This window comes from Miniopterus schreibersii, assembly GCF_964146895.1.
Source record: "Miniopterus schreibersii genome assembly, chromosome: 2".
NCBI lineage: Eukaryota > Metazoa > Chordata > Mammalia > Chiroptera > Miniopteridae > Miniopterus > Miniopterus schreibersii.
In genome coordinates this window covers 36,554,133-36,578,523 of record NC_138102.1, presented here as the reverse complement: position 1 = coordinate 36,578,523, position 24,391 = coordinate 36,554,133, and the positions used below count along the sequence as shown (strand labels likewise).

Genomic DNA, 24,391 nt, shown 5'->3' with positions numbered 1-24,391 from the left:
CTAGCTTTTCCATTTTAAGATGAAAGTAAAGCCCAGAGACATTAAAAGATGACACAAGGCCAACCAGCTAACAGTGTTTCTCCATTGATTCACACTACTCATAGTTTGATTATGAATGTGACATGTTTTGTGATTTGCAGTTAAAGAATTTGACTTTAAGTTTCTGCTACAGTTTACCAGCTAATGCAGAAGGCTTTATATGTATGGCAACAAACATTTGAAGATTTTTTACTGCTAAATGTATGACTTTGAGCATCTTTTGCACCTTTGTTTCCTTGTGTATAAAACTGGAAAATGATGCTTACTGTACACCCAGGAATGGGTTAGAATCCAAAGGTGTATTTAGTGTATGTGAAAAGTGCTTTAACAGTGGTATATGGTGTATATTTCTTAGCATACACTCCACTTTATTTTTTTAAAGTTTTGTTGTTCTTGCTTTAAATAATGAACAGCCAAAGTTTTAAATCTTAAAATTCAGAGAAGGAAAACCATTTCCAAATCCCTATACTATGCCATCATCACATTTTGCTCAGCATTCTTCCAGAAACTGCACATTGAGAATATATGAGGCATATCTGAATCAGATATAGACATCTTTCTATATCAATAAATATTTATTGTGTTTCTTCTTGAATTTTAATTAGTAAGTTCAGTATGCAGAGAATAGTATCAGATATTGATATATTGGTTTCCTAGGATGATTATTTCTCAGTTGACTCAATTTTGGCTTAATGGTATATTGAGTAATTGAAACACATTAAAAACATACATACATATAATAATGTTATTATGAATGATAAAGTTTTAATACTTAACATTAGCAATTTTTCGGGAAATTTTTACAGTAGAATTAGTACAACATAGTTCATCTTTACATAAGTTTCAGGCTTCCCAAAATGAAAAATTAATTATGATATATTTTAGGATTTTTCTACAACATGGTTAAGCCTTATACCAGCAATTTTTAAACTCTTCTTCTCAAGACGCCTTTACACTCTTAAAAATTACTACTGAGGATTCCAGAGTACTTTTGTTTATATGAGTTTTATCAATTTGTATTAGAAATTAAAACATGTATTAAAAATCTTTATTTAAAAATAACAATAAGAAACACATTACATAACATTTTTCATGAAGAATGACTCTTCCAAAACAAAAATATTAAAAGAATTTTATAAATACTTTTATAAAATTCAATCTTATAAGTATTTTTTAAATGCCTTAAATAGCTGAATTCTTATATCTGCTTCTACATTGTCTCTTGAGATTTCATACATGCTGTGATCCCTGGAATTTTTCCCTGTACCCTCAAAGTGAGAGTGAAAGAATGTTATTAGGATAATAATTTTGCCTTGCGGACCCCCTGAAACAATCTCTGGGAATTCCAGGGTTCTTGGACCCCACTTTGAAATTTATTGTTCTACACAAACCTTAGCTTTATATACAGGATGTGGCAAAATTAGGTTTACTATTGTTTGTTCGGAAAATAATACAATAATTAATAAATAATACAAGAACCAACTCTATTTTGCATACTCACAACTGTAAACCTAATTTTGTCCCACCTTTTATCTGTGTATATCTTGCTTTATTCTACAAAGCATTTGAAGCACCCTAAGGGGAACACTAATACAGTAAATACAAATATTTAGAGGTGAGAGTAAGGGAAATTATATATTAGAATAGGATATGAAATTTAGTAAAAATAAATACTGCTTAGCTAATATTCTGTTAGCTAAAAAGCAAATATACATTATTAATGTTAGAATACAAAATAATGTTCATTCATATTCATTTACCATAGTACTAAGTAAACATTAAGAGCCGCATTTTTTTCTCCTTGGCTTCTTTTTTCTTTTTAGAGAAATATGACCATGGAAATCAATAAATCTATTCAATAAACAGCAGTGTATAACACAGAAAAACCAGTTATTTATTGCTCATAATAAAATATTAAGGCAAAAGTCTTTCATTTTAAGTAGTTTATAAATACTGATGAGGTCTTTGGGTCCATGTTTCCTTTTAACTTCTGGCATAAAAATGCTTGTGTGACATAACCACTGTCTTTCTAATTGTTTTTTAAATTAATGTGTAAATATTATGTTACTCTTTTCAGAATAAGGAGAACTCTTTATACTTCTACTAGAATGACATGTTTGTAGTGTCTAATTGTTGTTCTTTCATTTGCAATTCTTTTCTGTAGCTGACTGGAAATATCGGCATGCAGGATTAATGGCTTTATCTGCCATTGGTGAAGGATGCCACCAGCAAATGGAAGGAATTCTAAATGAGATAGTAAATTTTGTCTTGCTTTTTCTTCAGGATCCTGTAAGTACCAATAAATGTTTGATTCATAATTATTACTGTAGTTTCACATGGGAAATAGAAAGCCTTTACTAATATCAAGGAGTATATTTCAGCATCCAAGAGTGAGGTATGCAGCCTGTAATGCCGTGGGACAGATGGCTACAGATTTTGCACCCGGTTTCCAAAAGAAATTCCATGAGAAGGTAAATAAGTCCTCAAATACTCAAATTTTAAGAGAGGGTTGGCATTTCAAAATACATACCTAGATGATTTCATTTCACAGGTGATTGCGGCTCTACTGCAGACCATGGAAGACCAAGGCAATCAACGAGTGCAGGCCCATGCCGCTGCCGCGCTCATTAACTTTACTGAGGACTGTCCCAAGTCGCTGCTTATTCCATATTTGGATAATTTGGTGAAACATCTGCATTCCATCATGGTACTTAAACTTCAAGAGGTAAGTTTTAAGATCTTTAAGCCCGCTTTTTAGATATTAACTTAGGTTAATTTGATGGGTAAGACCCCTGGAAAAAGGGCATTTTCAGCATGGCTAGAAAGAATAGAAAGTTAGGAGGACATTCTAGGCTTGACCAAAGAATGAATCAGTTTTGGAACTGGGGAAGATAAGGCCTAAAGGTTAAGTAAAATCGGTATATGAATTGCCTTGAAAATAAGGCAGAGTTATTTTTTAACTCTAATTTATGTAAATTTGGAAGAACCTGTTTGTGTTCTTAATTGCGAGAAATCATATTGATGTGATTAACATAGTAGCATTGCAGGACAGACAAAAAGGGACGTGATTTAAAGCAAACCCATCATGATCATTATTCAGGGAGCTTGGATGGTAATAGTGGGAATTGGGGGAGTGGGGTGACCGACAGACATTTCTCGGGAAGCAATCGCAGTTTTTTCCTTCCAGTGTGAATTTTAAAAGATGAAAGAGAAGGACGTAAAAATGTTGGTCTCCTGATCTAGGTGACGGAAATAGAAAAGGTGTGAAAAAGTATTCTTTTTGCTTTACATATGTTGTTTTTAAAATAATACCTGGGCATTCGAGGAGAAGATGGATTATAGTTAGTTATAGCTTAAGTAAGAGAAGCAACCTACAAACAATTGAATGGTGTTAGCACATCAGTGTGTGGGAGGGAAGATGCGAGTAAGAAGAGCAAAGATTGAGTCCCAGTTGTCAGATACAATGGAAATAAATTGCTGCTATAAAAATGAAATGAATAAAAAGGACATAAAAGCCTTTTTTACTATTATATTTAACAGATATAAAGTTATATCGCTATAAAAGTTTCTAACACTCAGTTCCTGTACTTTAATGTGAACTAGTAACAGATAGTTCATAAACCACACTTTGCATAGCACTGGTCTCAAGAACAAGGAGGAAGACAAGATGAGAAGACCCCAAACCCCTCACAGGCATAGGCAACAGTGTGGTGCTTACCAGAGGGAAAGGGGGATAGTGATGGAAGGAAACTAGACTCGGGGTGGGGAACATACAATACAAGATACGTCTCTTAGGGCAAGAGAAACAGAGGAGAAAATAAACAAATGGGACTGCATCAAAATAAAAAGCTGCTGCACAGCAAAAGAAACCATCAACAAAACAAAAAGGGAGCCCACTGTATAGGAGAACATATTTGCCAATGATACATCTGAGAAAGGGTTAATATCCAAAATATATAAGGAGCTCATACAACTTAACAAAAGGAAGACAAACAATCCAATTAAAAAATGGGCAGATGACCCAAATAGACACTTCTCCAAAGAGGACATACAGATGGCTAAGAGACATATGAAACCTGTCAGAATGGCTGCCATCAGCAAATCAGCAAACAAGTGCTGACAAGGGTGTAGAGAAAAGGGCACCCTGGTACACCGCTGGTGGGAATGCAGACTGGTGCAACCACTATGGAAAGCAGTATGGAGTTTCCTCAAAAAATTAAAAATTGACCTGCCATTTGATCCAGTGATCCCACTTCTGGGAATACATCCTAAAAGACCCAAAACACCAATCACAAAGAACTTATGCACCCCCATGTTCATAGCAGCACAATTTACAATAGCCAAGATCTGTAAACAGCCCAAGTGCCCATCAGTAGATGAGTGGTTAAAAAGGCTGTGGTACATTTATACCATGGAATACTATGCAGCTGTAATAAAAGAAGGATCTTTTATCCTTTGGGACAGCATGGAGGGAACTAGGAAGTTGTTATGCTAAGTGAAATAAGCCAGTTAGTGAAAGACAAGTACCACATGATCTCACTTACATGAATATAATAAACAAACTGATGAATAAAATGGATCCAGAGACATAGAAGCTTGGAACAGACTGAGGGATCTCAGAGGGAAGGTGGACTTGGGGGGGGGGGGGCGTGTTTAATCAAAGAACTCATGTTTATAAGCATAACCCATGGACACAGACATTGGTCTGGGGAAGGCCTAGGGGTGGGGTGGAGGGAATCAATGGGGGTAAAAAGGGGACATCTATAATATTTTCAACAATAAATATAAACTTTAAAAATATATATATATACAGATAATGTTATAGAATTGTACATCTGAAACATATAATTCTGTAAACCCAACATCATCCCATTAAATTCAGTTTAAAGAAAAGATACAGTGTCTCAGAAGGCAAAGAAACAGGTTTGAAACAATGGATGAGTGTTCAGTGCCATATGATAGCAGGATAGGAACATGAATGTATCTGAAGACAAAGATGTAGACCCAGGTTGAAGGCAGATTGGTTGGCCAGTTAGTCAGGAATAGATGAATCAAACATTTTACAGATAGGTTTAAGTAGAAGGCTGAAGTGTGAAGAGAGTCTATATTTCCCTCCCCTTCCTCCAGATGGGCAAAGTGTAAGATACAGTGTGGTGGAATTCATAATACAAGGTGAGGAGCTTTGCTGGGAGTGGTTGTAGTTGATGGGGAGAATGAAAAAAATCGGATGTAGTTACTGGGTGAAACATTCATATGAATCCACAAGGAAGTATAGTATTACCAGGTGACAGCATGAGCCCAGCTGCAAATACCCAGTTAGTATTTGTTACTGGCCAGGTCAGAGAAAACTAGATCTTTGGTGTGGGAGAAAGGATGATCACATCAAAGATGGAGAAATCAGTGAGAAAGAGGGTACCAGTGGTATCATTGGAAGAGTCAGATTAGAAGATAAAGGAATAGACCAAGAAGGGACATAGGAGAGCCCAAAATGCATAGTGAGTAGTGGGAATAAGGGAAGAAAAATGAATAAGGGTAGGCATTTACTTGATGGTAAACTTGTGCTCGAGGCTTGCTGTGCTTTGAGATAAAGCAAAAATGAGTAAGGAGCGCTATGGTAACAGAAGAGAGATACGATCTCACATAAATAGTTCAACAGGGTTTCTCAAATTTGCTCCAAAACCTATTATTTTTACTCTTGCTGCTGAAGAGTGGTTTCATTTTGCTGTTTCAGAAAAACATTTGGAAACTTGGAGTATTTTTTCCAATTTCTCATTTACGTAATGTATTTTGTGTGTCTTCCTTCTAGTTGATTCAAAAAGGCACCAAGTTAGTTTTGGAACAAGTTGTGACATCTATCGCATCAGTTGCAGATACTGCAGAGGAAAAATTTGTCCCCTACTATGACTTATTTATGCCATCACTAAAGCACATTGTTGAGAATGCAGTTCAGAAGGAACTTAGACTTCTCAGAGGAAAAACTATTGAGTGCATCAGCCTCATTGGTCTGGCTGTTGGGAAGGAAAAGGTAAGTGTTTTTTAGTATGTTGAATTTACTCTATGTAATTTGTCTATGGAGGCATTGAGGATACAACAGGGTTTTTTCCATCTGATAAGTGGTTTTCTGGATGCTTGTTTTTTTTTCCATCAGCTTACTCATGTTACTATTATATATAAATAAGTTGTTGCCTTTATTTTTTCATTGTTAATGTCCTTAACTTACTTATGCTCTTGAAACCTTCCCCTTTCCTTACCACATGTACAGTCTATCTCTATTGGGAGGCATGTGGAGTTCAGGATCCATGTTTAGTTTCAGCCATTTAAACATTTGCTTGGAAACACTCTAGTTGCTTTTCTGTTCACTTAAAAAGCAACTGGTGTTCTAAGAGAGAAATCTATGTATATATAGCTTTTCAGAAAATAATTAGCAAGGACCATTGGCTGTTGTGTTTCTTCTTCCCAGCCAACATCTCAGAGTTGTCAAAACTAATCCAAAAGAAATTCCTCTGTCATCGACCCCTCATGTTCTGATTCTCAGAACTATAAACATAGAACCCCTCATTTTGGTCTCTAAATCAGCATTAGTATTACCTTACAAATTATTTTCTGTGGGATACCAAGAAGCTAACCAGTAGTACATTTTTATTTTACATATTCTGTTTATCTGGCTTTCAAACCATTTTTGAAACACTGCTTGTTTATACAATGGAGATTGCCAGAACCACACACAGTTAAATGAAGAACATATACTAGCTCAATGGAACATTCCAAAATCTTTCTGGATTTGGATTACCTTTTTACTGCTGGAAATGCATAAGCCATAGACCAAAATTTAATGCCATTAGAAATTTCTTTATACTGCAATTCACTTTGACTTTAACAGAATATATTTTTCTAGAAAGGGCACTAAATCTGTTACAATGTGATGAAAAATTTTCAACATAATACTTTTATCTGATGGGTTATGACCCATATGGGAAATGTAATACATCTTTTGGGGGAAGCTTTGTTATTACACAAGAAACAGTGAGTGCCTCTCTGATTTGATATACATGAGTAATATTGGTGTTGGCTTTCTTAAATATTTTTTTCTAGTTCATGCAAGATGCATCAGATGTGATGCAGCTGTTGTTGAAGACCCAGACAGACTTTAGTGATATGGAAGATGATGATCCTCAGGTAAAGCAGTCTTCACACATTAATCTTGATCCATTTAGGAGTTGCAGCTAGCGCAAGGTTAAATGTACTTTAAAAAAAAAAAGAATAATAGGTTTCCTGCAATATCAATCCCTGGTTTCAGAGACATTCTTCACTGGTTTGACTTCACATAATAGTGTTCACAATACCTAACTTAAAACAGGCACTTAATAAATAGTTGAATTAAATTTTGACTTTACACAGCCACACTATAATTGTTTCCCATACACTCAAAATTGTTTTTTTTTGTTTTGATTTTCTAAATTAGGAATGGGAAGCATATGTATGTGAGGTAGGTAGATAGATACTGGAGAGTAAAAGTCACTTTCTGGGTTGCAGGGATGGTGAATTGGAACCAGATTCTCAATAGGTAATTTGTAGGTAATTAAGTCTATGAAAACACAGTAGTAGAAGAGGTATCTTGAATAGACCCAGCCACTTAACAGAAAATTACATCTAGGAGAAAGGGATGTTTTGTTTCTTGGGTGTTAATGAATGTTTAATAAATGGAATATTATGCAGTAGGGATACAAAGTCAAATAAAGAATATTAGTGCCTAGGAGTTTAAGTGGGTTTTGTTTATGTGAATCAGATAATAGTAGAGAAAACAGTATGTTGCTTCTCGAAAGTAGGAAAAAATAGATACAATCCTGGTCTTTCTCTTTTGCCTCACCTGCTGACTATATTCCAGCGCAGAGGTTCACAGTGGTTTTGTTACTGTTTCGGAACATTTTAAGTTTATGATCTTAGAAAATGCACTTACTGCTTAAAGAGCCAGAATTGTAAAATCTAACATTACTATGAAATAGGAAATCACTTTCTTTATGTCTATTTACCTGTTGTTTTAAAATTAATTTTAATTTAATTTTAACTTTCCCCCTAGATCTCTTACATGATCTCAGCATGGGCCAGAATGTGCAAAATCCTTGGAAAAGAATTTCAGCAGTATCTTCCAGTGGTCATGGGGCCTTTAATGAAGACAGCTTCAATTAAGCCTGAAGTAGCCCTTTTAGATAGTATGTATCTTCATGAAGACAGCAATTGTAAAATTTCTCTCTTTGTTCTAATTTTAACATGAATTTGGTTTTTTCTCTGTAATAGCCCAAGACATGGAGAATATGAGTGATGATGATGGTTGGGAATTTGTGAACCTTGGAGATCAGCAAAGTTTTGGTATTAAAACTGCAGGACTGGAAGAAAAATCAACTGCTTGTCAGATGCTGGTAAGTAATAATAATGTTTAAACATTGTTTAACAACCTCTCATAAAACATTCATGTATATTTGATAGGAGTGCTTTTCATAGATGTTGAAGGATTTCTTTTAAAGAGCAGGAATATACTTTTAAAAAGATAGAAATCTTTTGACCCAACATTTCTACTTCTGGATTTCCATCTTGAAGAAATAATGTGGATAAAACTTCATTATCAGTGCTTTTTCTAATAACAAAAAAAGCCTGAATGCCTCTTTTTAGGAAGATGATCAATAATTGCAGTACTTTGGAGTATTACACAGACATTACAAAGCCACAAAGGGCCAAGGATTTTTGTGTTTTGTGCTTAGTGTATAGTAGGTAGCCAGGGAATATTTTTTGAATGAACAGAAATGTACTCATGATGTTAAAATAAAACTGGTATGATTTCAGTTGCATAAACAAACATGGTAGAAAAATTAAAATGTTTACCGTCATTATCTCATGGTATTATAGAGTATGTGTTTAAGTAATCTTAGAGTTTTTCTGTTTTGTTTTTTCTTTATGAGCATGTTACAGACAGTGAGGGTTAATGTATTTCACTGTTAAAATGAATTTTTTAAAAATACAAAATAGTATGGGTTTGTTGGCTACAGATTTACAAAGCAAGCGGTATGCTACAATTAAGTTTTCGGGGTTCTATATCTTTTTAAATTATTTTTTCTTAAGTGATATATTTTGTTTGGGGTGTTTTAAGAGTGCCGTAACTTCTGCTAAATTTACACAAGAAATAAAAATGTGTAGTTTTCCAGACTTTGAATGACAACATATATATACAGTAACCATTTCATGGCCCTTTCCATTTTACTTTTTTATTTTTATGTTACAAGACTAATTTGACAGTCCTGCATGCATTAAATATAATTATTGTCAGGATACAACATTCTGTGGTCCTTATGATTTTGCTGTTTGCTAATAAAATACCTATAAACTTACATGGATCTTGATTTCTTTTCCAATACTTGGTTTCAGGTTTGCTATGCTAAAGAGTTAAAGGAAGGCTTTGTGGAATATACCGAACAGGTTGTCAAACTGATGGTCCCTTTACTGAAATTTTATTTCCACGATGATATCCTACAATGTTTGAATGCAAAACATGTCTAGATTTAGTTAAATTGTAGCTTGTTCAGGTATTATTAGACTTTGTTTTAACTGAAGGGTACATCACCATTATTGTGTTTGCACTAACTCTACTTTCAGGTTATAAATTTGGTTTTTTGTTTCACTTGTGCCAAAAACATGACAAAAAGAAAATGTTACCTAACTTCTAGCTGGCAGTTTTCTATGGCCCACTGAAGGATTTTAAGGATTGGTATTTTAATAGCAAATGTTTACATTGTATATAATTGTTACTTTTCCTAAATATGTTTTGGTAATGTTAAAAACCTAAGACCTTTCTTAAAAGGTTAGAAACCCTCTGATCCATAACTTCTGCAGCACAGAATTCTATACTTCCAATGTAGGTAGCACCTTTGGGGAGAAACATCTTTTGGTAAATCTGCATGTTAAGTGTGTGTTTTTTTAATTTTGGGGGGGTTTTTTTTATATATCTTTATTGATTTCAGAGAGAGGGCAGCAGAGGGAGAGAGAGGTAGAAACACCAATGATGAGAGAGTCATTGGGGATTGAGCCCACAACCCGGGCATGTGCCCTGACCGGGAATCAAACCTCGATCTCCTGGATCCTAGGTCGATGCTCAACCGCTGAGCCACGCCCGGCCGGGCTGCATGTTAAGTGTTTTATTCCTCAACCTAATGATAGTAATTAATATGTCAAGTTATATTTTTATGCCTTTACACACATGTGCCCAGACCCCAACCCAGACCTGTCTACTTCTAGAATCCCTTTGTTGTGGTTCCTCACGCAATATCCTGTGTGGTGTCCTTTACAGAAGACAGCTTTTGCCCAGCAGACACTTCCCATGGTACAAAAGGACAAAAAAGATTGTCTTTAAGAGGAGGTCTCAAGACCTCATTTTACAAACGGTGTTAGATAGGGAGAGACAGCTTAATCTTTATTAAAAACTGAAAAGGCTAGTACAGGAAGAGATCCAAGGATCCCACCGGCTCTTTTCACAGTCATTTTTATGTTTTTGGTTTACATTTAAGATTCATTCTTGTTATATTGTAAGTGACAGAAAAGACAGGAGGTATGTCTTATGAGCAGGGAAACTTCTATATTTATGCACGTTATATTTAACAAGATCTTGGATGGCAGTCTTAGGTAAACAGAAATTAGATAAACAGAAGTTGCCTAGCACTCCTATTAACTCAGTGAGCACTTTTAACATTTAAGTAAGCAAAATGATAGAACAGTCTTTCGAGGATAATGATTACATTTCCTTAATAATAAAACGTGTTCGAGTGGCAGCAGCAGAATCCATGCCTCTGCTCTTGGAATGTGCAAGAGTTCGTGGTCCTGAATATCTCACACAGATGTGGCATTTTATGTGTGATGCTCTAATCAAGGCCATTGGCACAGAACCAGATTCAGATGTCCTCTCAGAAATAATGCATTCTTTTGCAAAGGTAAGTGTTTTTCTCTTAAAAATATATATAAGGTTGTGTGTTCATTTATTAGTGTTGCTAAATACATTGGGGGATTTTTGTGTGTGTGCTATAACAAGTTCTTTTAAAACCAAAAACGTCCAGCATCTACCTGTAATCCAATTACAGAAGTTTGGGCATCATCTCCAACTCATATCTAGTTTCTGTTCTAGTCTCCCAAATTCCTGTTTCCCCCCCCCATTGCCTTATCTCTCCTTTGTGTTTTTTTGATAGCCTCAGTTGGTCCCAGAAGTCTCTTTTCCTCCCAGTTCATTTTCCTTTTCTCAAGTATTAAGTTGCCCTTTGTTTGAGTCACCTTCCCATATTCTTGGTCACCCCCATTGCTCAGAGCTCCGTAACTTGCTGCACAGTTTGATTTAAAAGTTCTTCAGCATCTTTATTTTTCCCCATTTACACTCCTTCATCTTAAAATTTTTATTTTTCCAAAGAATATGTGCTTCCATATCTGCTTGTATTATTCTCTCTGCCTGTAATGCCCTTTTATGGCAGACTTACCGTTTCTCCAGTCTTTTAAAGAGTATGTGTACTTGAGCTCCTAGAAGCTAGTCTGTTCCATCTTTGAACCCTCAGCAATTAGCATAATGCTTGACACTTAAGATATGCCAAGGAAAAGTTTAAAAGAAAAATATTTTTTAAATTCTTTTTAAAATGCTGGTATATTAACCAAAAAAAACCCCCAAAGTGTACTTATTTACTTAATCATTAGTTTCTGGGGTACTGAGTTCCATTAATTTTTCTTATGATTCCATGTAATTTTTTTTTTTTTTAAATATGTTTTTATTGATTTCAGAGAGAGGAAGGGAGAGAGAGATGGAAACATTAATGATGGGAGAGAGTCATTGATCGGCTGCCTCCTACACACCTCCTACTGGAGATGGAACCTGCAAGCGGGCATGTGCCCGGACCAGGAATTGAACCATGACCACCTGGTTCATAGGTTGATGCTCAACCACTAAGCCACCGAGCTCCATGTGATTCTTAATTTTTGACCCTTAAAGACACATGAATCGCATGGGTTGCTTTCTTTTCTCAACCTTATTTCAGTGTATTGAAGTAATGGGAGATGGATGCCTTAATAATGAACACTTTGAAGAATTGGGAGGTATACTGAAAGCTAAACTGGAAGAACATTTTAAAAATCAAGAACTGCGGCAAGGTAAGTATTTATGCTTTTTATTTCTGTAATAATTGACCATTTTGACAACCATTTAAAAAGACATTTATTTGGGTGTGTTTTAGTTAAAAGACAAGATGAAGACTATGATGAACAGGTGGAAGAGTCACTACAAGATGAGGTAAATTATTCCCTGCAGAAATTAATTTGCATGACCATTTGCATCTGGAAGATTTTTATTTATTTTAATATGTCTTTTTATTGATTTCAGAGAGAGGAAGGGAGAGGGAGAGAGAAATAGAAACATCAGTGATGAGAGAGTTATTGATTGGCTGCCTCTGGCATGCCCCCTACCTGGGGATTGAGCCCGGAGCACCGGCATGTGCCCTGGCCAGAATCGAACTGTGATCTCCTGGTTCTTAGGTTGGTGCTCAAACACTGAGTCATGCCGGCTGGGCTGGAAGATTTTTAAATGCTTAAGTTTCTAATTCATCTGACTTGTCATTCTGATAAAATTATCAGTAACTTTTAGTAGAAGACTCTGACTGTATTTCATTCATTAATTTAGAGAATAAGTAACTTGAAATTAGCTGATTTGTCTTTTGGATGCTGTGTGTACATTTTGTTGCAATACCTCACAGAAAAGTACTTTGGAGTTCGCCTAGTATTTTCTTTTACATACTCCTTGTAACAACCGTATTGTGTATTTTGGTGGTGCTTTCACTGTCTTAAAGATACATGAACTCAAATTCAGATGTTAAATGACTGCCTAAAGCCACATACTATTGACAACCTAAGGCTTAAGGCCAGACTTTTCAGTAACATCAGCTATCTTTCTAATGGACTGCAGAATAATGCAGGTTTCCTTTTAGCACATAATGCACATGCACTGGTTGATAGAATTCTTCATCTTGTTACTCAGTTCTCTCCTCATCAAACCACTTGACACCATCAAACATATTTCAGTTGTATATTTAGAACCCAGAATATATGGCATGTGGCCATCCTGGTGGGCCAATACTGACATGTGCAGATCATTCCAATTCTCTGCAGTGTGCTCACATGCTGCCATACACAAGTTGATGAGATGTTATAAGTAACTGATTTCATAGCTCCCCACCATCCCACTCCAAAATTAGAAACATTCTTGCAACAACAACATAAAAACTAAAGTAAAAACACCTTTGTTTTAGAACTTTTAAATTTTGGATAATTTTTCAATCACATATTTTTTAACTATACCAAGAAAAGTCTTTGTGATAAGTGCAGTACAATACTTGCCACATTACATTTATCTTTCCTTAGGTAGGTAAGAGACACCCAATCATTGAGGTAACCTCAGTCAGCCTCTAGGTTCTTGGTATGCCCTTAAGAAAGTGATGAGAAATTTAATTTACTACATTTCTTAGCTTTTCAAATAAATGTTACTGTTAATAATTTTGGGGATCCTTTTCAATTTGTATGGGTGTGTTTTGTTTTAGGATGATAATGATGTTTATATTCTGACCAAAGTGTCAGACATTTTACACTCAATATTCAGTAGCTACAAGGAAAAGGTATTACCATGGTTTGAACAGCTTCTTCCATTAATTGTCAACCTAATTGTAAGTATTGCCTCTCTTTGACAGTTATTTTAGATAATTGATCTGGAATTCTTTGATTGCAGCACTTGAAAACTTACACTTTCACATTACAATGGATCTTAGAAATCACCGTTTTCCACAGTGCATCTTTAATTTTATGAAAATCATTGCATTGCCCTGAATATTTTCTCACTCAGTATGTATGTGCTTGAAGTTTGCTAATTGAGTTTTTCATAGTTCAGTTATATATTCTAAAGACATACAAATGATTTTTTTATTATTTCATATTATCCATGCCCTGCTAAATTAATAAATGAAAACAATGATTACATTTTTTGCAGTGGACCCTAGGGAATCAACCAGCAATTAGATTCTGGATGGTGGCTTCATATATTTCGTTTTCTAAAATATCATATAAATGCATATAGATTGTGGAATTCTGTAACAAATCATACAAGTCTTTTAAACCTGTAATTATTTAAATCTGTGTAGTAATTGAGGATTTTTATTCACAAGTGGTTTTTGCTAAGTTGCTTTTTCTTGCCTGTATCAGGAATATTTGTGTACGCTAATAGTCTATAGTGACTATTTCTTTACATTTTTATGTACTTCAGTATTCAAAACTTAAAAGAGTATCTCTTTTGTAGTGTCCACATAGACCATGGCCAGACAGACAATGGGGATTGTGCATCTTTGATGATGTTATAGAACACTGTAGTCCAGCCTCATTTAAATATGCAGAATATTTCTTAAGGCCAATGCTCCAATATGTATGTGACAGCAGCCCAGAAGTCAGGCAAGCAGCTGCGTATGGCCTGGGAGTCATGGCACAGTATGGTGGAGATAGCTATCGTCCTTTTTGTACAGGTACTGGATGTTTGTTTGGTTATATGTATGTCCTTCCAAGATGTCCTTCAAGGCATCCCCTTTGTTTTTACTTCATTCTCCCTTCCATACCCCCAGACACCTATTTCTGCTTTACTCTCTTTCCCTTTTTCAAAAACTTCATCTGTACCACTTAAGAATTTACAGTCTATTCTCATAGAAATGGAAATGAAATCTTGAGCAGAATTAGAGCCACCCTACCTTGATTTCATTTGGGGTTTGGGGGGTATACCACAGCCTTAACCACAGGACTTTTTTTAAAAAAATTTAAATTTATTGGGATGACATTGGTTAATAGGATCACATAGGTTTCAAGGGTACACTTCTGTATATTGCACTGTGTGCCCACCACCCAAAGTCAAATGATCTTCCATCACCATATATTAGGCCTCCTTCATTCCCCCCACCTTTCCCACCTCCTTCCGTTTGGCAACCACCACACTGCTTTTGTGTCCATCAGTTTCAGTTTTATATCCCACATATGAGTGAAAGCATATGGTTCTTAGCTTTTTCTAACTGACTTATTTCACTTATAATAATATCCTCAAGGTCCGTCCATGTTATTGCAAATTGCAGTATTTCGTCTTTTCTTATGGCTGAGTAGTAGTCCATTGTGTACATGGAATACATTCTCCAATCCTCTATTGCAGGACATTTTGCTCGTCTCCATGTCTTGGCCACTGTGAGTAATGCTGCAATGAATGTAGGGATGCATAGAACTTTGCGAATACGTTTTCGAGTTTTTTGGGTGTATATCCAGAAGAGGGATTGCTGGGTCATGTGTTAATTCTATTCTTAATTTTTTGAGGAATTACCAGACTTGTTTTCCATAGTATCTGTACCCATGTACATTCCCACCAGAAGTGAATGAGGGTTCCCTTTTCTCCACAACCTCTCCAACACTTATTATTACTTGTCTTGTTGATAATAGCCATTCTAACAAGTGTGAGGTAGTACCTCATTGTAGTTTTGATTTTTGTATCCCTAATAGCTAGTGAAGTTGAACATCTTTTTACATATGTGTTGGCCATTTGTATGTCTTCTTGGGAGAGGTGTCTATTCAGGTCCTCTGCCCATTTTTTAATTGGGTTGTTTGGTGTTGAGTTTTATGAGTTCTATATATATTTTGGACATTAAACCTTTGTCGGAGTGATTGTTTGCAAATATCATCTTCCGTTCGATCAGCTGCCTCTTTGTTTTGGTATCTGTTTCTTTTGCTGTGCAGAAGCTTTTTAGTTTGATGTAGTCCCATTCTTTTATTTTTGCCTTTACTTCCCTTACCTTTAGGGTCAAGTTCATAAAATGTTCTCTACAAGTTTAGTACTTATGTTTTCTTCTATATAATTTATTGTTTCAGATCTTATATTGAGGTCTTTGATCCATTTTGAATGAATTTTTGTGCATGGGGACAAACTGTTCCATTCAATTTTCCCAGCACCATTTATTGAAGAGGCTTTTTTTGTGTGTTTCTGCCTCCTTTGTCAAAAATAATCTGCCCATATACATGTGGTTCTGTATCTGACTCTCAGTTCTCTTCCATTGATCTGTGTGTCTGTTTTTCTGCCAATACCATGCTGTTTTGATTATCTTGCTCTGTAGTATTATCTTGCTCTGTGTGATACCTCTGGTCTCATTCTTTTTTCTCAGGATTGCTTTGGCTAATTGGGGTCTTTTGTCATTCTATACAAATCTGATGATTTTGTGTTCTGTTTCTTTAAGAAATGACATGGGGATTTTTATGGGGATTGCATTAAATCTGTATATTGCTTTGGGTAATATGGCCATTTTAACTATGTTGATTCTTCCAATTCATGAACATGGAATATTTTTCCATTTTGTTACCTTTTTCAGTCTCTTTTAATAATGCCTTGTAGTTTTCAACATACAGGTCTTTCACATTCTTTGTTAAGTTTAATCCTAAGTTTTTTATTCTTTTGGTTGCAATTGCAAAAGGAATTCCCCCCCCCCCCGTTTATTTTCCTGAAGTTTTGTTAGTATACAGGAAGGCAGTGGATTTTTATGCATTGATTTTTGTATCCTGCCACTATACTGTATTTGTTTATTGTTTCTAATAGTTTTTTTGGTGGTCTTTAGGGTTTTCTATGTATGGAATCATGCCATCCACAAAAAGTGACACTTTTACTTCTACCTTCCTGATTTGGGTGCCTTTTATTTCTTTCTCTTGCCTTATTGCCTTTTATTTCTTTCTCTTGCCTTATTGCTCTAGCTAGGACTTCCAGAACTATGTTGAATAAGAGTGGACATCCTTGTCTTGTTCCTGATTTTAGAAGAAAAGCTTTCAGTTTTTCGCCATTGAGTATGATATTAGCAGAGGATTTATCATGTATGGCCCTTATTATGTTGAGGTACTTTCCTTCCATTTTACTGAGTGTTTTAATCGTAAATGGATGTTGTATCTTTATTTTTTTTAATATATCTTTATTGATTTCAGAGAGAGGAAGGGAGGGGGTAGAGAGAGAGAGAGAAACATCAATGACGAAAGAATTGTCATTGATCAACTGCCTCCTGCACAACCCCAACTGGGGATGGAACCTGCAACCCAGGCATGTGCTCTGACCAGGAATCAAACCGTGATCTCCTGGATCATAGGTCGATGCTCAACAACTGAGCCACACTCGCCGGGCAACCCAGTCATTTTTTTAGTAGTATGTTGTTCAATCTCCACATATTTGTGGGTTTCTTTGCTTCCTTTTTGCAGTTGATTTCTAATTTCAAGGCATTGTGATCAGAGAATATGCTTGGTATAATTTCAGTGTTCTTGAATTTGTTGAGGCTAGTTTTATGACACAACATATGGTCTATCCTTGAGAATGTTTCATGTGCATTGGAAAAGAATGGTATAACCTGGTGTTCTGGGATGAAAGGCTCTGTGTCAATTATGTCCATTCGGTCTAGTGTGTCATTTAAGGCTGATATTTCTTTTTTGATTTTTCTGTTTGGATGATCTATGTAGTGCTATCAATGGAGTTTAAGGTCCCCACCTGTGACTGTGTTTTGATCTGTTTCTCCCTTTAGTTTTGTTAGTAGGTGCTTTATATATTTCAGTGCTTCCTGATTGGGTGCATATATATATCAAGAAGAGTTATGTCTTCTTGATGTAGTGCCCCCTTTATCATTATAAAGTGTACATCTTTGTCTCTCGTTATCTTTGTTGTCTTGAAATCTATTTTGTTAGACATAAGTATGGCTATTCCTGCTTTTCTGTGGATGCTTTTTGCTTGGAGAATCAATTTGCACCCTTTCACTTTGAGTTTATCTTTGTCTTTGCAGCTTACATGTGTCTCCTGAAGGCAGCATATGGTTGGGTTTTGTTTTTTGATCCAGTCTGCTACTCTGAGCCTCTTTATTGGTGAATTCAGTTTGTTTACATTTAGTGTAATTATTGATGTATGAGGATTTCCTGTAGCCATTTTATCCTTTATTTTCTGGTAGCTCTATGACTCCATGTGTTCTTTTCCTTTGTGTTTCTGTCTGCTGTTTTTGTTTAGTGTGGTGTTCCATACTTTTCTGTTTTCTCTTTTTTTAAGCTATGTGTCTCAATTTTGGCATTTTTGTGTGTGGGTACAGTTAGGTTTATGAAAAAGAAAGTTGCATATTTACAGTAGTTTTTTTTCTTTTGAATGCTTCTGATCTCCATTTTCCTTTGCCAGTTTAGACCTTTACCCCCTCCTCTTTAATGTTTTTGTTGTCACAAGTTATTCCTGTTTATGCTATAAGTTTGTTGGTGATCTTACTCGCAGTATTGTGACCTTATGCTCTTCGTTTCAGGTAGAATAATCCCCTTAGTATTTCCTATAGTGGAAGTTTTCTGGTGATAAATTCCCTCAGCTTCTGTATGTCTGGGAACGTCTTTATTTCTCCTTCATATTTAAAGGGTAACTCTGGCCTGTCCAGGTGTGGCTCAGTGGTTGAGCATTGACGTATGATCCAGGAGATCACTGTTTGATTCCTGGTCAGGGCACATGCCTGGGTTGCAGGCTCAATCCCCAATCGAGAGCTTGCAGAAGGCAGCTGATCAGTGACAACTCTTTCATCATTGATGTTTCTCTCCCCCCCTCTCTGAAATCAATAAAGATACATTTAATAAATAATAAATAAAGGGTAACTCTGCTGGATATATTATTATTGGCTGGCAGTTTCTCTCTTTCAGATGTTTGAATATTTTATTCCACTCTCTTCTGGCTTGCAGAGTTTCTGCTGAGAAGTCCAATGATACCCTGATAGTTTTCCTTTGTAGGTCACTTCCTTCTTTTCACTGGCTGCTTTGAGAATTTTTTCTTTGTCATTAATTTTTGGCAGTTTTAATACAATGTGCCTTGGAGAGGGCCTCTTTGCAATAACTAGGTGTTCTGTTTGCTTCTTGGATTCAAGGATGTAGTTCTTTCCATAGGTTTGGAAAGTTCTCATCCACTGTTTGTTTGAATAGGCTCTCTGTTCCTTTCTGCCTCTCTTCTTCTTCTGATATGCCCGTTATTCTTACTTTCTTTTTCTGATGGAGCGAGTTCTCATAAAGCTCTTTCTTTTTTTTCTTATTTTTTTTATGCTCAGGTTTCTCTGTTCTTCCCTCTGCATCATTTCTAGATTCCTATCTTCGGTATCACTAATTCTTTCCTCCACCTGGTCGACTCTGTTTCCTGTGCACAGTAGTTCACTCCTAATCTCCTTAATTGGGTCCTTCATTTTCAGGATTTCTGTTTGGTTCATTTTGTAAAATTTCAGTCTCTGGTAAAGTACTTGTTTTGTTAACTAATTTGTTTTCTGAGTGCATTTAAATTGCCTGTCTGTATTTTTGCGCATCTCGTTGAGTATTTTCAGAACTGTGATCTTGAATTCTCTGTTATTCATGTTACATATTTTCATGTGTTCCAGTTTGCTTTCTGGGGATTTTTCATTTTCTTTCTGAGCTTCCTCGCTACCGTGGTTATTCATGGTAATTGCCAGTTTGCTCCTTCTAAGCATCTCCGTATTATTGACCCTTGTCAATAGCAGTGCTTTCTTTGAAAGAGGTCTTTCTACTATTTTCCAGTAGGTGGCGCCGAATTACAAGTTTTTTACCTCTGTGAAATCCTATAGCTGACTTCCACAGCTGCCCTCAGACAGTACAGCCCCACTGTTTGGGGTTGGGGTTTCTTTCACCCTCTCGGTAATGACAACTTAAGACCTCTGCAGGGTCTCCCAACACACCTCAACTGGGAATCAGTCTTTGGGGGAAGGGGGAAGCAGCAGTTCTGCTGCCATAGCTCTCGGTTTGCAGATAATGTGCTCAACCCAACACCATGGGCAACAGGAGGAGAGTTTTGGGAGTCCAAGGGGCAGGAGGGCTCTGTGGATCTATTTCTTTGTCTGAGATACTGACTGCCCACCAGTGGACAGCAGCAGCAGAACCCCTGCACTGTGTCCTTGCCCAGTCTCTCAGCCAGCTCAGCTGCTATTCACACCACTCACCCTGCTGGAGTGCCCACTGAGGCTCTCTTCCTCCAGGCCAAAGGAAGTGCCTGCTATTACCAGCTTCCTCCCCTCTACAGGCTGAGCAGGTCATGAGCTCCCACTTTAGGACTGCCTCCGTGGCCCGCTGAGCAAAACATACTGGAGGTCCCTGAATGTTTAGCACAGGAATATAGCTAGGCAGCTTTTTAAAACTTAAGTACCCTGAGGTGACCAGGAATGTAAATCTGGGGGGCTACTAACTTCTTGGTGTCTCTAAGTTAGCAGAATGTTAGTGCTCCTGACTCTGCTGGGACAATCTCCCTTTCATTACTATGTTTGTAGTCAAGATGACAAAACATTCCTTACACTTGAACATTTCTTCACTATAACCAATAACTGGACCAAAGATGATAGAGATATTTATGTTCATTTGCATGAAAATGAGGTTTTAACTGGCCCTTTTCAAATGCTTATTTTAGAAGCACTTCCACTGCTGGTACGAGTTATTCAGTCTGTTGATTCTAAAACCAAAGAAAATGTCAATGCTACAGAGAACTGCATCTCAGCAGTAGGGAAAATTATGAAGTTCAAACCTGACTGTGTGAACGTTGAAGAAGTCCTACCACACTGGTTGTCTTGGCTTCCACTACATGAAGATAAAGAAGAAGCTGTACAGACTTTCAATTATCTGTGTGATCTGATTGAAAGGTAAGAAAAAGAACAGGTAGACTTTATTTCTTTCCCCTTCTCATAAAACAGTGCTTCCTGTGCACAGCCCTCAGGTCTCTATAGGTTTGTAATAATGCTGTCTCTATAAATCATGCTAACAAAATGCATTACAGTTAAAATTGCCCCATGATCTGATTTAGGCTATTCTTTATGGAATTAAATTCAGTAGATGGGGCATTATAGAATACGATGTTTTAAGGTTTCCTTCTAATGTTATGTCTTCCACCCCACCTTATTTATTTACTTAACTTTAGATTTTTTTATTTCTATTTTACTGAGATATAATTGACATAATTTATTAGTAGAATGAAATTAAAGGACATTGTTAGTGCCATTATTTTGCCCTCAGAAATTCTGGTGTTTTTCTTCTGGGGAAGTATACCAGACTGGCCATCAAGATCCAGCCCTGGATCTTGGCATTATTTAATGCTATTTTGTGCCCATGAATAAATGTAAGAATTACCACAACCTGGAGGCTATAGAAGCTATTAAAGGCATGTTCTCTGGTGGTCTGTTTTTGTAAGTCTAAGTTCCCCTAAACATTAGTCAGATCTGGTCTCTGTCACTATTAATTAGTGCTTTAAATTCATGAATAAATCAAGGGGCTACAACCACTCATCTCTTGGCATTTGTTGGGCCAGTGGGCATATTTCTTCATGTCTATAAGTTCACATTCACACAAATGATTGTGTTTAAATCTTCCTGCTGAGATTATCATTAAGGGATATAACAGCCATCCTCTGAAGTGACCAGTTCCCCACCGTGCTGTTTGAACATCTACTTTGGAAATGACTACCCTGGAATTCTCATTCAATTCACTGTTGTATTATTTCTTTGCATTAAACCTGTCTGGAATTTATTTTCTGGCTTATTCTCGAAATACCCATCTATCATTTTGAACTTTAAATTTATGTTGGAAACCATTTTGTAGTATGTAAATGAAATTTGTGTTACGAAGCTGTTATTGTTAATATCTTGTTTTTTGGGTTTGTGAGGTTTTTGTTTTTTTAATGTCACATTATTTTTAAAGCATTTAGAGCTTTCTATTTTTTGGCCCTTAAAACAGCCCTGAGAGATGAGCCAAGTATTTTGTCTAATTTACATGGAAAGAAACTGAAGAGCTAATAAGCAAAATTAGCTGGTTTTCCTCCTCCTGCATTTAAAAGGTAGTTGGTTTTAGTGACGGCATAATCATTCTGTAAAAACCGTATAACAAAATTTATTATTGGAGGGAGGGTGTAGTCAAGTATGAGTGCTTGAGTGATTTCTCCTTGTAATTTTTACTTATAATGGTTTTCTTCTCTTTTGTCAGTAATCACCCAATCGTTCTTGGCCCAAACAATACCAATCTGCCCAAAATATTCAGTATAATCGCAGAAGGAGAAATGCATGAGGCAATTAAACATGAAGATCCTTGTGCCAAACGTCTGGCTAATGTAGTTCGCCAAGTACAGGTAAGCTGATTTGGTTAAATTGGGGAAGAGGAAATAAAATTGTTTGGTGGGGGGCGCATTTCATGTTGTTCTTTATTAGAAGAAGGAAATTTTATATTCTCTTGTCTCCAAGCCTCAAATAGGTTATACTTATCTGTACGTTCTCATTATATCTTAGAACTTAAACCTTTGTCTTATATTTGAGACATTTTGAACCTTTTGGGTGGTGCTTAGCACATACTCGTTATATATAAATTTGCCTATCTGTGAAGAAACAAGAGGCACCTGGTCTCCTAATAAAACAGGGGTGTGTATTTATAGTGCTAAAGCATTATGTTTTTAAATGATTTTTACTCCCTGAATTCATGTGTGTTGGTTACTTGAATGTGTCATCTACCTAGTGTAGCTTTATCAGTGTGAAAATGAAGAAAACCTACAGTAAATGCAGTGAACTTTAAAGAAATGAACAGATTTCTTGTTTTTGCAGTGATACTCATCAAACTAATCTACTTGGAAAGAAAGTACTTTTGGCATTATTACCATCTATCAAATGATTATTAAAATACTTCCAAATGGCTGTTGCACCAGATCTAAATCTGTGACAATGTTTTTTCCCTAGACTTCTGGAGGATTGTGGACTGAATGCATAGCTCACCTCAGTCCTGAGCACCAGGCAGCCATACAGGAGCTCCTGAACTCTGCTTGAAGGGCCTTAAGATACCACCAGAAAACTGACTCCAAATAAACGTTTACCCTTTTGTTTAGGTTTCTTTGTTTTGTTTTTGAGCAAAGAGAGCAGTAGAGTTGTGTGTAGGCCATTCTTCTGCAAAGCCACAACAGCAGGAAGTGAAGCACTGGGTTTCAGAATGGTGTTCAGATGGATTTCTATTATGCCACTGAAGAAGTCCCCATAAGCCCTACAGTAGCACTGAAGAGTATTTTTCAATTGGTATAGCCCACTCATCTGAAGGTAAAAGGGAAATTAAATTCATTTCCTCATTAGACATAAGGCAATTTAAGACCAACAGCTTTAAGATCCGTTATTCAGCATAGATGTGTGTTAAAACTAATTTGCTATACACCTAGTGTTAATTCTATTAATTGGAGTGTGAGCCTTTTTGTAGGGTAGAAAGAAGCCTACCCTGCAAATTAGTAGATCCAAAAATTGGAAAAAAAGCTGAAGACAAAAACAAGCATGAAGATGTCATATTTGATGTCACTTTCGGTTCTTTTTCCCAAAAGGCTTATGTGGTGACTCAGTTTGGAAAACTTTTCAACTTCCAGCCCTTGAATGTGAAGTGTCGTTGGCATGTCTGGCAGTAGTCTCTCGTTCACTCCTCAATAAACAACATTGAAATACAAAGAAGTTTGTGTAAAAATTCCATACTGTCTGGCTTTGATTCATTTGTTTTTAATATAAGAATAATCTTATATATTTTTAAAGTAGTAACTATGGCTCTGAATGTTTTCCCCCCCTAATGTTTTCCTTGTGTGATTCAAACTTGGAAACATCTAGTTTTTACCAACTTCCACTTTAAGCTAAATTATGATACAACTATTCTGTTTACAGTTGGTGACCTTTTAAAACTAGGGTTGTTCTGGTTAGGTAAAAAGATTTGGCTTAGTATTTTCATTGCAAATTGTAATTGCTATAGAGCCACACACAACTTTTAAACTTTTAATTTTATGAGAAATATGACTAAAATTATTTTCTGATAAATTCAGTAAACTGTGTGAATGTTTTTTTTCTTTATGTATTAACCTCACAGCAGTAAATGACTTGTTGTTTCTTTAATTTTTCTAAAGGATCTTAATAGATTTCTGTTGAAACGTCAGTGTTAACATTTTTATAGTTTGTACTAAATTTAACCGTGATATATAAATGCATTTTATGCTTAGATCAGAATTAAAATTAAAGGTTTTTTCTTTACATGATTTGCATTACTTTATTAAAACTAAATCTGGAATGGAATAGAAGTACAGAGGATTATATTAAGATGGTTCACTTGGTAGCAGATATCCTCCAAATATATTTTCAGTTTTCAGTACACTGTTAGCCTGGAAGCTTCAGTGTCTGGCAGAACATGTTGAATGACTTCACCATCACAGTCATTGCTTTTAGTGGGTACCTATTTGGCTTATAATGTG

At 36.1% G+C, this 24,391-nt stretch overlaps 1 protein-coding gene across 1 annotated transcript in view; it reads left to right on the top strand.

Annotated features, from left to right (window-relative positions):
• IPO5 (importin 5) overlaps nucleotides 1–23,007 on the top strand; it is a 45,592-nt gene extending 22,585 nt beyond the window's left edge. The window contains exons 11-26 of the mRNA XM_081129060.1: nucleotides 2,204–2,328; nucleotides 2,421–2,510; nucleotides 2,591–2,764; nucleotides 5,846–6,064; nucleotides 7,132–7,215; nucleotides 8,117–8,249; nucleotides 8,335–8,456; nucleotides 9,457–9,553; nucleotides 10,840–11,012; nucleotides 12,096–12,207; nucleotides 12,291–12,346; nucleotides 13,647–13,769; nucleotides 14,396–14,615; nucleotides 20,561–20,789; nucleotides 22,123–22,264; nucleotides 22,863–23,007. Coding sequence (XP_080985186.1) covers nucleotides 2,204–2,328; nucleotides 2,421–2,510; nucleotides 2,591–2,764; nucleotides 5,846–6,064; nucleotides 7,132–7,215; nucleotides 8,117–8,249; nucleotides 8,335–8,456; nucleotides 9,457–9,553; nucleotides 10,840–11,012; nucleotides 12,096–12,207; nucleotides 12,291–12,346; nucleotides 13,647–13,769; nucleotides 14,396–14,615; nucleotides 20,561–20,789; nucleotides 22,123–22,264; nucleotides 22,863–22,949 — 2,186 coding nt within the window. The 3' untranslated portion in view covers nucleotides 22,950–23,007. The remainder of the gene's footprint in view (nucleotides 1–2,203; nucleotides 2,329–2,420; nucleotides 2,511–2,590; nucleotides 2,765–5,845; nucleotides 6,065–7,131; nucleotides 7,216–8,116; nucleotides 8,250–8,334; nucleotides 8,457–9,456; nucleotides 9,554–10,839; nucleotides 11,013–12,095; nucleotides 12,208–12,290; nucleotides 12,347–13,646; nucleotides 13,770–14,395; nucleotides 14,616–20,560; nucleotides 20,790–22,122; nucleotides 22,265–22,862) is intronic.
• The last annotated feature ends 1,384 nt before the right edge of the window (nucleotides 23,008–24,391 follow it).